Source organism: Chelonoidis abingdonii, chromosome 3 (assembly GCF_003597395.2).
Source record: "Chelonoidis abingdonii isolate Lonesome George chromosome 3, CheloAbing_2.0, whole genome shotgun sequence".
Taxonomy (NCBI): Eukaryota; Metazoa; Chordata; order Testudines; family Testudinidae; genus Chelonoidis; species Chelonoidis abingdonii.
The window spans coordinates 114,067,970-114,084,352 of NC_133771.1; the positions used below are offsets into that span (position 1 = coordinate 114,067,970).

At 42.6% G+C, this 16,383-nt stretch overlaps 1 protein-coding gene across 1 annotated transcript in view; it reads left to right on the plus strand.

The window, feature by feature from the left end:
- Positions 1-16,383, plus strand: part of UTRN (utrophin) — a 615,035-nt gene that overhangs the window by 393,721 nt on the left and 204,931 nt on the right. Inside the window, 2 exon segments of the mRNA XM_075064018.1 lie at positions 5,796-5,968; positions 15,292-15,448. Coding sequence (XP_074920119.1) covers positions 5,796-5,968; positions 15,292-15,448 — 330 coding nt within the window.

Below are 16,383 nucleotides of genomic sequence, written 5' to 3' on the forward strand. Positions count from 1 at the left end.
ACCCAACGTAGGCCCTTTAGGCCCCAACCCCGCCGCCCGTACTTTCCGCCTCGAAACCGGCAGGACTTCAACAGGAGGCGAGGCCGGGGTGGGCGAAGGCGCCAGTCTGGGCCCCATGCGGGGCAGTCTCAAGGTCCCTCTAAGGCCCCACCAGGGCCCAGGGCAATTTTTGAAGGTACGCCCGGGGACGGTCTACCAGACTCAGCTCAGGATCCTTTTCCCCCCTTTTCCAACCGCCTTTCCTACTTCCTTCCGGCGTGGTCACAAACTTACTTCCGACCAGTGGGTGCTACGCACGGTGAAGCAAGGATACCACCTCCAGTTTGCTTCATCCCGCCTTTCACCCCCCTTCCCGGTCCCTCTTCAGGGACCCTCTCACGAGCAAATCCTCTGGCACGAGGTGCAATCTCTCCTCACCGCAGGAGCCATAGAGGAAGTTCCGCTACCCGAGAGGGGGAAGGGATTTTACTCCCGCTATTTCCTCATCCCCAAATCCAAGGGAGGCCTCCGACCGATTCTGGACCTGCGGGGACTCAACAAGTGGCTACGCAAGTTGAAGTTCCGCATGGTCTCCCTGGGAGCTATTATCCCGTCTTTGGATCCTGGAGACTGGTACGCCGCCCTCGACATGAAGGACGCGTACTTCCACATAGCGATTCCCCCCGCACAGGAAGTACCTTCGGTTCACAATCAACAACACCACTTTCAATTCGCTGTCCTCCCCTTTGGCCTGTCTACGGCCCCAAGGGTCTTTACAAAATGCATGGCAGTCGTCGCCGCCCACCTTCGCAGGCAGCAGATACATGTCTACCCATATCTGGACGACTGGCTCATCAAAGGCGCCTCGCAAGCCCAAGTCCGTCAGCACGTTTCCGTGATCGCGGACCTCTTCGGCCGCTTGGGCCTCCTCCTCAATGCAGAGAAGTCCACTCTCATTCCAACACAGAGACTGGACTTCATAGGTGCGACCCTGGACTCCTCCCTCGCCAGAGCCTACTTACCGCAAGCCCGCTTCCTGGCGATCACTTCACTCATACGGCGCTTGCAAGCCGCTCATCTAACCTCAGCTCGCACCTGCCTCGCTCTTCTGGTCATATGGCTGCATGCACTTATGTCACCAAGTACGCCAGGCTCCGCATGCGGCCCTTTCAACGTGGCTCCACTCGGTCTTCCGCCGAGCAGGGACTCCATGGACGTGCTGGTCACGATCCCTCCAGGGTCCCTACGCTCCCTCGACTGGTGGTTGGACCCGTCTCTGGTTTGTGCGGGGATGCCATTTCATCCGCAGCAACCGTCACTAACCCTTACGACGGACGCGTCATCCCTCGGCTGGGGGCCCATCTAGGTCGCTTGCAGACCCAGGGCCGTTGGTCAGCCGACGAGCTCAACCTCCATATCAACGTCCGGGAGCTGAGAGCCGTTCGTCTAGCCTGCCAGACATTCCAACAGCACTTCGTGGCCGTTGTGTTTTCCGTCTTTACGGACAACACAATGCCATGTACTACATCAACAAGCAGGGAGGGACCCGCTCGTCTCCCCTGTGTCTGGAGGCTATTCAACTGTGGGACTTGCATAGCCCTCCAGGTGGACCCTGGTGGCATCCTTCCTCCCAGGAGTCCGGAACACCCTGACGGATCAGCTAAGCAGGTCCTTCCTCTGCCACGAGTGGTCGATCCGGCCGGACATCATTTACTCCATCTTCCAGAGGTGGGGGTTTCCCCTCGTAGACCTCTTCGCCTCCCACTCCAACAGGAAGTACCAGGAGTTCTGCTCATTCCAGGGCCTCTCCCCCGGATCACTGACGGACGTTCCTCCTGCCATGGAGCCATGGCCTGCTTTATGCCTTCCCTCCGTTCCTTGGTGCACAGGGTCCTGCTCAAGCTCCGCAGGGACAGTGCGCATCTAATCTTGATCGCGCCTGCGTGGCCCAGGCAACCCTGGTACACCACGCTCCTGGATCTGTCGGTAGCCGCTCCGGTTCCCCTCCCCTGTGTCCCGGACCTGATCACACAGGACCACGGGAGACTTCGTCACCGGACCTGCGATCCCCCACCTCACGGCGTGGCTCCTGCATGGCTGAACGCTGACAAGTTTGCACTGTTCCAATTCGGTGCAGCGCATCCTCCTTAGTAGCAGGAAGCCTTCCACCCGCCGGACGTATGTGGCCAAATGGACGCGCTTCACGGCCTGGTGCGCATCGCACGATGCTTCTCCCTGACAGGCGTCGATCCCGACGATCCTCGACTACCTCTGGCACCTTAAGCAGGAGGGCCTGGCGACTTCCTCCCTTAAGGTGCACCTGGCAGCGATATCACCTTCCATCCGGGAGAGGGTGGTTACTCGGTGTTTTTCTCACCCGTAGTCTCTCGCTTCATGAAGGGCCTGGAGCGTATTTATCCCCCCGCTCATCACCCAGCCCCTCCTGGACCTGAACTTGGTCCTAAACAGACTTATGTTACCTGCCCTTTGAGCCGCTTGCGACTTGTTCGCTTCTCTACCTATCGTGGAAGACGGTGTTCTTGTGGCGAATCACCTCAGCACGAGAGATCAGAGCCCCACGGTGGACGGCTGCGTCCGTACTACTGTCTTCCATTTAAAGACAAGGTTACAACTGCGACCTTCATCCGGCATTCTCCCTAAGTTGGTGTCTGCCTTCCATACTAGCCAGACATCTTTTTCCCGGTTTTCTTTCCGAAGCCTCATGCTTCTCGCGGGAACAGCAGCTTCACCTTGGATGTGCGCAGAGCGCTAGCTTCTATGTGGAAAGGACCAAGCCCTTTCGGAAGTCTTCCGCAGCTCTTTTGTGGCCGTTTGCGGAGCGGATGAAAGGTCTGCCAGTCTCCTCCCAGAGGATTTCCTCTGGGTCACGGCCTGTATTCGCACTGCTACGCCGCTAGCTCATGTTCCCCTCGGACGCCTTACAGACATTCACCAGGGCTCAAGCTGCCTCAGCGTCCTTCCTGGCACACGTGCCCAATCCAAGGAAATTGCCGTGCTGCCCTGGTCATCGCGTCCATACTTCGCCTCGCACTATGCGTGGATTTACAACGTCTCGAGACGACGCAGCCTTTGAAGCGGCGTATCACGGCTGCCACGTCTCACTCACCCCTACCGGCCTACGGTAAGGGCTTGCGGATCCCTCGCTACGCTACGCTGGGAACTACCTGAAGATTATAAGCAATCACTTTCGAAGCAAGAACAAACAGGGTACGTCGACCTTTTGTAACGGTATGTTCTTTAAGAGTTGTGTCTCATATTCCATTCCACATCGCACGCCTTCCTCCCCACTTCATAGCCGGCAAGAAGGAACTAAGGGTTGACCGGGTCGGCTGGGGTATTTATGCTGCGCATATGGTGGCGCCACTCCAGGGGGTGCCCAGCCGACCCGCCGAGTGTTGCTAGGGTAAAAGTTTCTCCGACGGCTGTGCACGCGGCGCGCACACACCTACCTGGAATGGATATGAGCAACACATCTTGAAGAACAACAGTTACAAAGGTGAGTAACCCTGTTTTCAGTGTCAACCCCTTTCTATTGTCTATGAACATCTTACCCAGTCTCCCATTCTTAAAAGATCAGCCCTTTTTAACTGTGCAGAGTCTAGCTGATGTTAAGGTGTCTACACATTTGCAGGGATCTGCCTGCATGTATGAACTTGAAGGATCAGAACCACAGGAGGTTGTTGGAATGTGATAACGCTGCTGCCTAATTCAGGTTCCAGTACTGCAGTGCAAGTTCTTTCCCGTAATACCCCGTTCATAAGATTTGTTCTCAGCATGATGAGAAATATAATATGATCTAGCTCTTCAAGGCAGAACAAGTATCATTTTCCCTATATTACATGGGTGAAACTGAGGCACAGAATAGCAAAGTGATTTGCCCAAATCCACATGGCAGTTCAGTGGCAGTGCCAGGCAGAGTTACTGTGCCATGTTCACTGGCACAGGAGGTACTTTACTTGCCTTGCCCTATGAAGGAACAGTCCATGATTTCTGCCTCCCCCAAATATTTCATTTTTCAGCTGTTCATCTGATTTTTTGAAGGAGTATAATTATAAGTTTCACAGCACCCCAAGTGAACATTAACACTCCGTGCCTTCCCAAATGTCTGTTGTATGCAAAGCAGCCATTTTTAGCTGCAGCCCCACCCACTTGAGGGTGTGTTTAAAAGCCCACTGGGGAAGGTCAGCCTGTGTTGAAGAGAGTTTGGAAGAATTAAACCTTTAAGGGATTTCATGCTTGCTGAACTTGTTTCCCCTGAAAAAGGAAGTTTTTGTTTGTATCTGTACCAGGTTTCTGTAATGATCTTTGTTGATTGATCTCGTTGAGATTTGCAGGGCATCCCAGGGCTCTTTCATTCATTTACATTTGTCTATTTATACATTCATACACAGATGTTACAAAACAGTCGCCGATCACACTAGAGCTTCTTTCAATGTCAGTCAGTGCTGTTGCATTTTATTTTAATGAAGGCTGGGATGTGCTTGGTTTGATGGACTACAGTAATGTCTTTTGGGGCAGATGTGAGATCAGTGAATATACTCCATTTCATTTGGAGGGTTGGGAAATGAACTTTTTACTTTAATTGGTTTTTTTCCACAGTGGTAGTATCTACTGAAGATACTGTCCTCTCATATATAGCAAACACTAGTGTACAGTAGTTGAACTGGGAAAATATTTTTAGTGATTGCTATAGTAGAGTCAGTAAAGTTAGGTCTAATTTGCAGAAATACATTGTGAATGTTTCTAACTAGAATATATAGCCTAAAGCACTGTAGGGTGAGTGGATCTCACTGGATACATACATGAAATTCCTGCTGTATTTTATTTTAAAGAGCTAAGGGGCAAGTGAGTGTGTTGAAGCTTGAGATCACTTACTTTTTGCCTGTCAAGATTTGAGAGTGCATTTGTAAATGTTGTATAGTGCAGGAAAAAGAGGGTATAGCAGTCACCTTAAATGACATCTGAAGAGGTCGGGGACTTCATTTCTGCAGCCACATATAGACAGGTGTCAGGTGGGGGAGATTTTCAAAGGCATAAAGGACAGTGAGGAACCTAACTGCTATTTTTATTATTTATTAATATTAATAATAGCAATGTCAATGGGGGTTGAGTTCTTTTCTCCCTTTGGCTCTTTTGAAAGTGCCAGCCAGAAAGGTCAAGTCACCTGCTTTGGGGGATGCTGTCTGAAGGCTTTAGGATAGGATTAGGATTCAGGAGATTTAGTTCCCACATTGGCTTGCTGTGTAGTCTTGAACAACGCACTTAATATCTGTAACTCTCATTTCCGCAGTTGTAAAATAGGAATAATGATAATTACCTATTGTTTTGAAGGTTAATGGTGGGTAAAGTGCTATACAATTGTTAAGTACTGTACAATACAAGTACTGTTAAGGCTGGATTTGTATTTTTGTGTGTGTGTTGTGGAAGATCTTTGCAAATGATGGTTTATAAAAACTTGTACTGTACAATACAAGTACTGTTAAGGCTAATTGGTGGTGGAAACAGCTCCTAGCACTATGGTCAGTCCTCTAGACAGTCTGGGCTTGAGTTACTTCCTCCTTTGGCAACGCTTTGAAATTTCACAAGTACAAATTTCATGCAAATATGGCTCTCTTTTCTGTAAACATCCAGATAGTAGGAAAATTTCTATTTAATAGAAAATGTTGCAAAATAGCTCCAGTGTTGCAATCTTGGTAACTGGCAAATTTCATTGGGGGTGGGGCTCGTAACAAATATATCTCTTCTGCTCTAGTTACAGAACTAACATGCCTGAGTTTTTCTCTTTGTTTTTCCAGGACATCCAGGCTGAGATTGATGCCCACAATGACATCTTCAAGAGCATTGATGGAAACAGACAGAAAATGGTAAAAGCCTTGGGAAACTCTGAGGAGGCGGCATTGCTCCAGCACCGACTTGATGACATGAACCAGCGCTGGAATGACCTGAAAGCAAAGTCAGCTGGCATCAGGTTAGTAACAGAAGCATCAAAGAAAGAATGGGACAATGTCTTGCTTTCGTTGCTATTCTAAAGTATTGCTGTATTGTAAAAGAGAGAATTCAGTTCTCTTTTTTTAAAAGACTTTTGGGATCAGATATAAGAATTCTGGGCACTTGCTCACCATGGAGGTTTAACTACCCTCTCTTCAGTGGTGTACAAACTGACAGGTTACAACTGCACGTGCTGTTAAGGTCTGCTGAAAGTGGGCCTGGTTCTCCTCTCTGTGTTGCAGATCAGAAGCTCTCTGTAAGTTGCATCTGATGTAAGGAGAATCTATATTTTTAACTGAAGTTAGTACTTTTATAGGGTTCATATCCTGGATATGTGGATTTGTATTTTTGTGTGTGTGTTGTGGAAGATCTTTGCAAATGATGGTTTATAAAAAATTGTTTAAAAGTGAGTAGATAGGCAAAAGGAGTGTTCATTTATTTTACTTTGAACCTAATAATGAAAAAAACACTGCCTTTTCAGATGTTCAGATTCATAGATTCCCAAGCCAGAAGGGACCATTATGATCATCTAGTCTGACCTCCTATATAATATAAGCCATAGAACTTCCCCAAAATAATTCCCAAAGTATATCTTTTAGAACGTCCAATCCAGTGTTGTACAATAGTCTCCATTAAAATCTTTAAAATATCGTTTGTAAGAAGATACATCCTATAGTTGTTGTAGGGAGTAAACTGTATCCCATATTAAAGTTAATTAGTTGTCAATGCCTTTACGGAGGTTTTAATAGCTATTACTTTGCTATTGATTAAAGCAAACTGTACTGTATTCTATTCCAGTAATGTTAAGTATCTATATTAATTCTCTAACGGCCAGAAAATTCAATCAAGACTTGAATTTTGGCACAACAGTTTAAATTATAAACTAAGTGTAGAAGTGACTGAGTCATTTAATTTTAGACTCCACTTAACCATATCACTGAACTGATACACAGACAAGCCCAAGGAGCAGCTGCTGCTCAACCCACAGCCAGAATAGCATATTTTGAAATTTGAGGGCTCTAGCAGAGTTTGGAAGGGAGTTTGCAGAGACTGACCTGCTCTATGATTAGTTGAAGCAAGTCTCTTTAAACTTGGACTTCCATGAGCTTCACTCACCAAATAAAATTAATAAAACCAAAAGAGGGAGATTAAAAGATGTCCATATGTTATGGTTTAATCAACAGCTGAAGAGTTCCAGCAATAACAGCTGAGTTACTTGACCTTTCCTGGGGATTAATGATCATTTGGGAGAAATTAATGGTCCAAATTGCCCTCGAACCATTTACCCCAGTCAGTCATTAATTCCCAGGCAAGAGGCTGTGCACAAAACTGTGATTGCTATTATAAAAGGGAAATTTGTGGAAATATTTTTTTTGATATAAAACTATTTTTAATTTCTTTGTATACATGGAACATGCTGTCCACAGAACATCATTAATGTTAGCAGCGCGGGTGTGATTATTGTTGACATCCACTGTGCTGCGGAACAGTGTGTCACTCTGAATATGAACTAGAACTGAAAAACAGTCTGGGAAGAGTTTGCTGACAAACTGGAGTAACACATATGAAACAGATTAATATCCATTGAAACTGAAATGTTTGTGATTGTGCCCATTCAGCCCCATGCTTCTCTTTTAGTTGTATTGTCTAAATCCAGGAATAAAATAATAATGAAAAAATCTGAGACGCAGAAATGATAAATACTATTAGTGTGAACACTGTTTCTCTAATTGTTTGCCTTTAATGCTTCTGTTTTCTTATTGTGCCTGGATTGAGAGTTGAACTATAAGTAAAGTGTAAGATAGGTCTGGGAAGAACCACAAACCATATTTTATAGGCTAGTATTGATGTTTGAAAAGTCTGATTTTGCTGTGATTTTTGTGTTCAGTTTTTGTACTGTGCCCAGATTAAGATTATTCCATTTCTTTTACAGAATACAATTTCCAATCGTGCAGTTTCGTATCTGGGCTTTAGTCCTTGTTGAAATAGGCACCCCCGAGTATAATTTACCCTATGCAAATGGCTAGCACAAGACCCCATGCACCACTTAAATCCAGTTTAAACCCTTAACATCAAGCTGAAGTGAGACTCAAATGGTACATGGAGCCTAGTGCTAGCCCTGTTTACAGGAGTCGATTTTATCCAGAGTGATTAGTTTCCTTGCTTGTTGCCATGTGTAAAGGTGCTATAGTTTCAAAAGGGTGCCAGCATTTAGAGGTGTACTTTTAGATACAATGCAGAATCTACTTCAAAATCTACAATTCTGGCAATTGTGTCCTTGCCCACAATCTCAGATACCTGGATTTGCATCTCTCTTCTTGCTAATACCGGAAGAATTTTAGAGTTGACCACACCTATTCCACTTTCAGTCTGGATTCTCTGCCGTCTACAACACAAACAGCAGCAGCTCAGCATTTTCTTGTCTTGTACATTAGAAGCCTGTCTTTTAAAGCAAAAATTTGGGGCATCAGTGATTGATGTTTTTCCCCTTCTGCCCTTTTCATGTAGGAGACAAAAGGTTTTTTGCGGGGTGAGAGGAGGAAGCGTGGGAGAGGAGGAGTGACTCCCTGCATGAGACCACCCTCTGAACTTCTTTCCTCGATTTGTTCCATTGTCCCCTAGTGTGATGGAGTTATCCAAACAGAGCAAGCCAAAAGGCCAAGAGGTGCTCCAGCTGTGAGAAGAACCTCTCGCGGTCCATAGAAAGGGAGTTCTATCATAGTTGCTTTCAGCCTGCAGGGACTCTGAGTCTGGCGTGCTTTTTGGAGCCTCTGCCTTCCTCCCTTCCAGCCAAGAATCCAATAGGGACATCACCAGAAGGGATATCAGCCTAGTTCAGTGCTTGGGATCCAGCAGGCACATCCTTCCTCACCAACATTGTAATGCTTTTGGAATAAATCCCTCAGTCACTGCTGCCCCTACCCCCAAATCCCTTGACCCAGTCTGCTTCAAATGGCCTCCTCAGGGAATTTCTTTTGTATGAATCCAGTGACCGGGCACAGAGAGTCAAAGCTTTCCTTGCAGACTAAGTTCTCAAAGGAAGCACTGTCTAGGGTGGGACCAGTCTCCAAACAGGGAGAAAAATGTTTTCTCCATGAGGCACAAAAGAAAAGCAAAAAGTCCCCAAAACTCAAGATGCCTTCCAGACCCACATAGTTTTCTGCAGGTTCTAGCTCTTCCATTACTGATGCCTGCGTCTCAAATACAGATGAGGTTACAAAATGGATTCACTGAACCTTGTAACTGAAACCCAAACCTGATGCTAGTTTTTCCCCCCCACTCCTGCTTAGCACGTACCCTGAGCAGAATTCCCTCAAAAGCCTAATTGTTCCTTTATAGATTTGAGCATGTGTCTACTCATCTGCAGCAGCTATATATCACACCTCTATAAGGAATAATAGTGAAAATAAAAGCAGGAATGTTGGGTTAAAATAAACAGTGATACTCACATTAAATGTGCATTTCTTTTATCTCTTTACAATGTTTCTGGTGAGATTCTTCCTCATTTTCATTACTAAGCAGAAGGTACTTTTATATTACTTAACTGGCTTTTTCTGAGCATCAGGATTCCACCAGATTTGAAACCATATGCTGGTAATGTTCTGCTACTGTCATTAATCTGACACACAAGTGGACACTCATTAATGGTAAATTATAGTGAATTTAATCTAGTATTGTATACCACAAAATTCACATTAATACCAAATGAGTTCATTTATGATTAATGTTATTGCAGGGAATGTTAATTTAACAGTGAACCACTGTTAGTTTCCTTTAATTATTGGACTAGTGACATATTTTTTCCTCTCAAAGTTCCAATTCATTTTGCATATAGGAAGTCTGCTAAATAACTGGAGCAGAATTGTAAAACCTCAGGCAATACCAGCTTTTACAGGTGAGAGCAACTTAGATGGATAGTTTTTTTTAAAAATCTAATTATTTGTCCTAAAAATCTCCACAAATGTCTCATTTCAGTACAAGTAAATCATTGCGGTTAGAGAGATTTCTTTTATTTATAAAAAGGCCAGTCTGTTGTTTCAGGAGCAAAGCAGTGAACTCAAAGCATGGTGATCTTTCCTAAAAGGTGCAAAAGAGAGCAATAACGCATGCGGGAGAAAGCATCATACATTTTCCATCTACTGTAAGGAGGGCTGGTGCAGTGCAGTGATTAAGGGGAAGGCAGAGTGTTGAGAATCCTGGAGTTCCCTAAATTTATGACTTTTAAGAGGGGTGTGTTGTCAAAAAGTCAGTTTAAATTAAAATATGTAAATACAAACTGTGCACATAAATCTCTTCATATTGCTTTGAAACACAGTCACCTCTGGGGTGAAATGTTTCGAATCGATTCAGTTGAAGTTTGTAGGCACAATGCAGTATTTTGATATAAGGGGAACATAATCTTTATTAGATATAGAACAGTGGACACTGAAAACGTATTGTTTGGCACTGATTTTGCATGTGGTTTACTGGATGGCAGTGGATGCCTATTTACGAGATTATCTTGAGTTAGCAATCCTGGGGTCTCAGACCTTTCTGCTAAAACTAGGGTTTTGCCATTCAGCTGAAGTCCCTTATTTTCCCTCTCTACCTTAAAGCTGTGTTCAGGCCTTAATAGGTTCGTGTGTGCCACTTACCTGTCTGTTGGCTTTCTCCCTTTTGAATTAGAAGATTCTGTGGAGCAAGGCACTATGTGGATCCTGATATCATGCTCTGTAGTCGGTTGCAGTACCTCATCACATGCCACTGTGGGCTGGCTGCAAGCTGGCTGTATGTTCAGTCTCAGCATATAGACAGCTGGCTTGAATTCAGCATTAAGAGAGGAATGGTGGGGAAGCTGAGAGTTTAGAAGCACCAATTTAGGAAATCACCTGCTTAAGTGCATCTCTGTTAGGAAAACATTTAAGTACTTGCTAAAAACAAAGTAGGCTCTTAAGTGCTTTCATGGATCAGGGTGAAGGGAGAACAGATTCCTCTCCTTAAATCCTCCTAGCTCAACCTTCATGGAGACACCTTCCCTCTACAAATTAATCCCAATGACAAGTGCTTCCCAATTCATACCTTGTATCCATCACTTCAGAACCACGCCCCTCCTAAGTATCACAACCCCACCAAAACGATCCTCTTCAAGTTGATGCACCTCCAAGTACTGCCAGATTAGTAACTGTTATATTGGGCATTCATTGGAACTGCTATTTAAGATGACAGCACAGGAGAAGGCAGGTGAAATAGTGTAGCTTTGAAAGAGTTAAGGTTTGAGTAACAGCTAACATGGATTAAAAAAATTGAAATAGCAGGTATTTAAAAAAAAAAAAAGGCAGAAACCAAATATATATAAAACTGCTTGTTGATAACAGAAAAGCAGAGACCATGGAGCTAGCAGCAACTTAAATTGAAAAGGATTTAGTTCTGCTCTGTAACCTGGCTGACATGAAATTATTGTTTACAAGTGTAAGTAATTATATGTTGGGTTCAAAATTAATCGACAAAAGCACAGAATGACCGGAATTAAAGTGGAGCAGCGGGACATCACTACAATTGTCTTGACAATGTAGGGAAGCCAGCTAGAGAATAGCAAAATACTACGTATATTTCTGATACAGTAGAAAGTCAGTGGTATGAGATTACACAACTGCTTTTTAAGTGTTAGGCTCGGTTGAAGGTCCCATGTCAGGATAGCTTGGAATGGAGCAGACGGGGGGAACAAAGGAAATAGGAATGCGTCTACCATTATCAAGAGAAATTACATGAGGGCATGCTATAATTGCATTACTGCACAATACTGCAGTAACTAATCACTGACTCAGACTTAATGTAGTAAATATGCTGTGCCACCACTGTGTTTTCAGTAGGGCTGTCGATTAATTGCAATTAACTCAAATTGCAGTTTTAATTGCACTGTTAAACAACTGAATATCAATTGATATTTATTAAATATTTTGGATGTTTTCGTACATTTTCAAATACATTGATTTAGGTTACAGCGCAGAATACAAAGTGTTCAGTGCCCACTTAATAATATTTTTATTACAAATATTTGCACTTTAAAAATGGTAAAAGAAATAGTATTTTTCAGTTCGCCTCATAGAAGTACCGTATTGCAATCTTTTTATCATGAGTTTGCAATGTACAAATGTAGCTTTCTTTGCGTACCTAAATGCACTCAAAAAGAAAACAATATAAAACTTTAGAGCTTACATGTCCACTCAGTCCTCCTCCTTGTACAGTCAGTTGCTAAGAGAAATGTTTTTTTACATTTATGGAAGATAATGCTACCACTTCTTATTTATAATATCATCTGAAAGTGAGAACAGACATTACATGGCATTTTTGTAGCGGGCATTGCAAGGTGTTTACTTGCTAGATATGCTAAGCATTCGTATGCTCCTTCATGCTTTGGCTACCATTCCAAAGGCCATGCTTTCATGCTGATGACACTTGTTCAAAAAAATGTGTTAATTAAACTTGTGACTGAACTGCTTGCGGGAGTGTTTTACCCACATTCTGCTATATATTTCATATTGTAGCAGTCTCAGATGATGACTCAGCATGTTGTTCGTTTTAACTGCACTTTCACTGAAGATTTGAAGGTACCAATGTGAGATTTCTAAAAATAGCTACAGTACTTGACCCAAGGTTTAAGAATCTGAAGTGTCTTCCAAAATCTGAGAGGGATGGGGTATGGAGTTTGAAGAATGGCTAGACAAAAACTCCAAAGGTGGTAATAAAATGTTTAAGTACATCAGAAGCAGGAAGCCTGCTAAACAACCAGTGGGGCCCCTTGATGATCAAGATACAAAAGGAGCGCTTAAAGACGATATAGTCATTGCAGAGAAACTAAACGGATTCTTTGCTTCAGTCTTCACGGCTGAGGATGTTAGGGAGATTCCCAAACCTGAGCTGGCTTTTGTAGGTGACAAATCTGAGGAACTGTCAACAAAGAAACTGCAAGTGTCAACTGAGGAAGTTTGGAATTAATTGAATAAACTCAACAATTAACAGTCACCGGGACCAGAAATGGCATCACCAAGAGTCTGAAAAGGAACTCAAATGTGAAGTTGCACAACTAATTAACTAAGGTTTGTACTCTGTCTTAATAAATTGGCTTGCGGTACCCAGTGACTGGAAGTTAGCTAATTCGTACACTAATATTAAAAATGGACCTAGAGGTGATCCCGACGAATTACAGACGGGTTAAGTCTAATGTCAGTACCGGGCAAATTATCGAAAACAATATTAAGAATAAAATTGTCAGACACATAGAAAAACATAAACTGTTGAACATAGTCCAACGATGGTTTCTGTAAGGGAAATTGTGTCAACAAATGTGGACAAGAGGATCCAGCGAATGTGTTAACTTTGATCCAGAAAGCCTTGACAAAGGTCCCCTCACTAAAAGCTGGTTACGTAAATTAGCTGTCATGGGAGGTAAAAAAGGGAAGTCATTTCATGGACTGAAGAAACTGGGTTAAAAGGCAGGGAAAAGGTATGAGATTAATGTTTGTAAATTCTCAGGGTGGAGAAGGCGTAACTAGTGTGTGTTCCCAAGGGTCAGTCCGGACCATCTATTCAAAATTTATTCATAAATGATCTGGAGAAAAGCGGGTAAAAAGTGAGGTAGTCAAAAGTTTGCAGATGATTACTAAACTGGCTCAAGATCAGTGAAAGACCAAGCCAGACTGTGAAGAACTTCAAAAGTTTACAAACTAAAGTGATTGGGCACAACAAATTGGCAATGAAATTTAAGTGAGATAATGTAAGTAAATGCAATCGGGAAAATATCCACTATACATACAATATTGAGGGGGCTAATTTAGCCCTACAGTAAGTCCAGGAAAACTATCTTGGAGTCATCGTGGATAGTTCTCTGAAAGATGTTCCATGCAGTTGTGCCAGCGTGGTCAAAGAGAAACAGTATGTTAGGATCATTAAAAAGTGGATAGAGAGTAAGAACTGAGAATATATTTGATTGCCCTTATAATAAAATCCATGGTATGCGCCATATTCAAAATACTGTGTACAGATTGGTCTCTTCTCACCCTCAAAAAGATTATACTTGCACTAGAAAAGGACAACTAATGATTAGTGGTTTGGAGAAAGTCGCCATATGAGAAAGTTTTTAGAGCCCAGGGCTCTTTCAAGCTTGGAAATGAGAGACTAGGAGGGATATGAAATAAGTATATAAATCATGAGTGATGTGGAGAAAGTGGATAAGGAAAAGTTATTTACTTATTCCCATAATACAAGAACTAGGGGTCACCAAATGAAATTAATAGGCAGCAGGTTTAAAACAAATAAAAGGAAGTTCTTCTTCACTCAGCTCACAGTCAACTTGTGGAACTCCTTGCCTGAGGAGGTTGTGAAGTCTAGGACTATAACAGTGTTTAAAAGAGAACTGGATAAATTCATGGTGGTTAAGTCCATAAATGCCTATTAATCAGGATGGGTAAGGAATGGTGTCCCTAGCCTCTGTTTGTCAGAGGATGGAGATGGATGGCAGGAGAGAGATCACTTGATCATTGCCTGTTAGACTCTCTCTCTCTGGGGTGTACCTGGCATTGGCCACTGTCGGTAGACAGATACTGGGATAGATGGACCTTTGGTCTGACCCGGTACAGCCGTTCTTATGTTCTTATAAAGAGATTGCACTACAGTACTTGTATGCAGTGAATTGAAAAATACTATTTTTTATTTTTACAGTGCAAGTATTTATAATTAAATATAAAGTGAGCATTCTATTATTAAATTAATTAAATAAATGGCATTCTATTATTAACAGTATGATTAATCATGATTAATTTTTTTTAATTGCTTGACAGCCCTAGTTTTCAGCCATTCAGAATTAATCCCTTAGTTCTGATGATTGCTGGTGTGCATCATTTCTTTCAGCCTTGGAGATTCGTGCTCCTGGCATCGAAGATTTAAGTTTGCCTCTAAAGTCCAGAAATAAAGTATTTCAGTGCAAAGATTAGATGTATGTAATTCGTACACTACAAGTTCAGATTCGTAACAGAGAGTGGGGATTTTCTTTCATCCCTCTCAAATATGCACTTCGCATTGTTTGAGACAGGTTCACACATCAGACAGACATTCATCCACATTCTGTTGTCTCTCAGACTAATTTGCTTTTGCAGTGCAAAATGATTTAAAGTGGTGACTTTTAATGCATGTTTGAGCAGTTATTTTGCATTTAGGGGTTAGGGAAGTGTTCCTGTACTAACAGGGACAAGTTTCTTCAAATAAAATACAGCAGATTTTGAATGTAGGGCAAGCCTCTGAATAGGACACTGTTTTATCTTTTTGCAGGGCCCACTTGGAGGCAAGTGCAGAAAAATGGAACAGACTGCTAACTTCACTGGAAGAGCTAATCAAATGGCTGAATGTGAAAGATGAAGAGCTGAAAAAGCAGATGCCCATTGGAGGGGATGTTCCAACTTTACAGCAACAGTATGACCACTGTAAAGTGAGTTGGCTGCATTTAGCAAATAAATATATTAAATAAAGGAATAAGCAGAAATAGATTTGAATTTCCCTTAATGATAAATCTTGAGAAGTGTATCTTTTTTTAAATCCTGGCCACATTTTCTTACTAGATAAGAATAATTTAGAAACTCTATTAAAATTACATCGAATGGTTTCTGATTTATATATTTTTATTGAAGAAAAACTTGGTCCACTTCCTGGTGTTCTTCACCTTCTAACAGGTAAGTCTGTCATTCTGTGAATGGAACTGATCAAGACCCTATAAAAATGAGAGCTAAATGTTGATCCTAAATTTAGTAGAATTATCTTAAGGGTTCTCCACATACTCTTAAATGGCCAGTATTTTCTTTTTCTGTTTAGTGGATAGTTTGTTTACAAAGACTCAGAATTGCTTACAAGCACTCAAACAAAACTAGTTAGGCCTCACATTTTGTCATCTAGCTCTTCTAAATGTGGTGTTTAGTGAATCCTAAAATATCGTGGTGTACATTAAAATACAGACAAACAAAAGCCCTCAAGGTAAATATACTTATTAAACCAAATGTATCCTGGTAGCGAGCATTATAACTTCAATCATAATGTATATAACTTGTCACATTGAGTAGTTCTGCACAATAACACACTGGTTTCTTTTCTATGACTATGTTTAATGGAGATGTAAATATTTTTCACATTCAATTTTTTGATCAATAGAAAGATGCTTTGTTGTACTCAAAGTACTATACGGGATCTTTTCAGGGGGGTTAAGGCAAAACGCCACATTTATTAGTAATACAGGTATTAATTAATACTCTATCATATGCATATGATATATTACAGTCATGCATTCACACACACACAAACACACTCCGTCTTGCTGCTGTTACCAACTAGTTGCTCCCCTTAACTGCACTGGCCAGGTGAGTTAGATGGGGG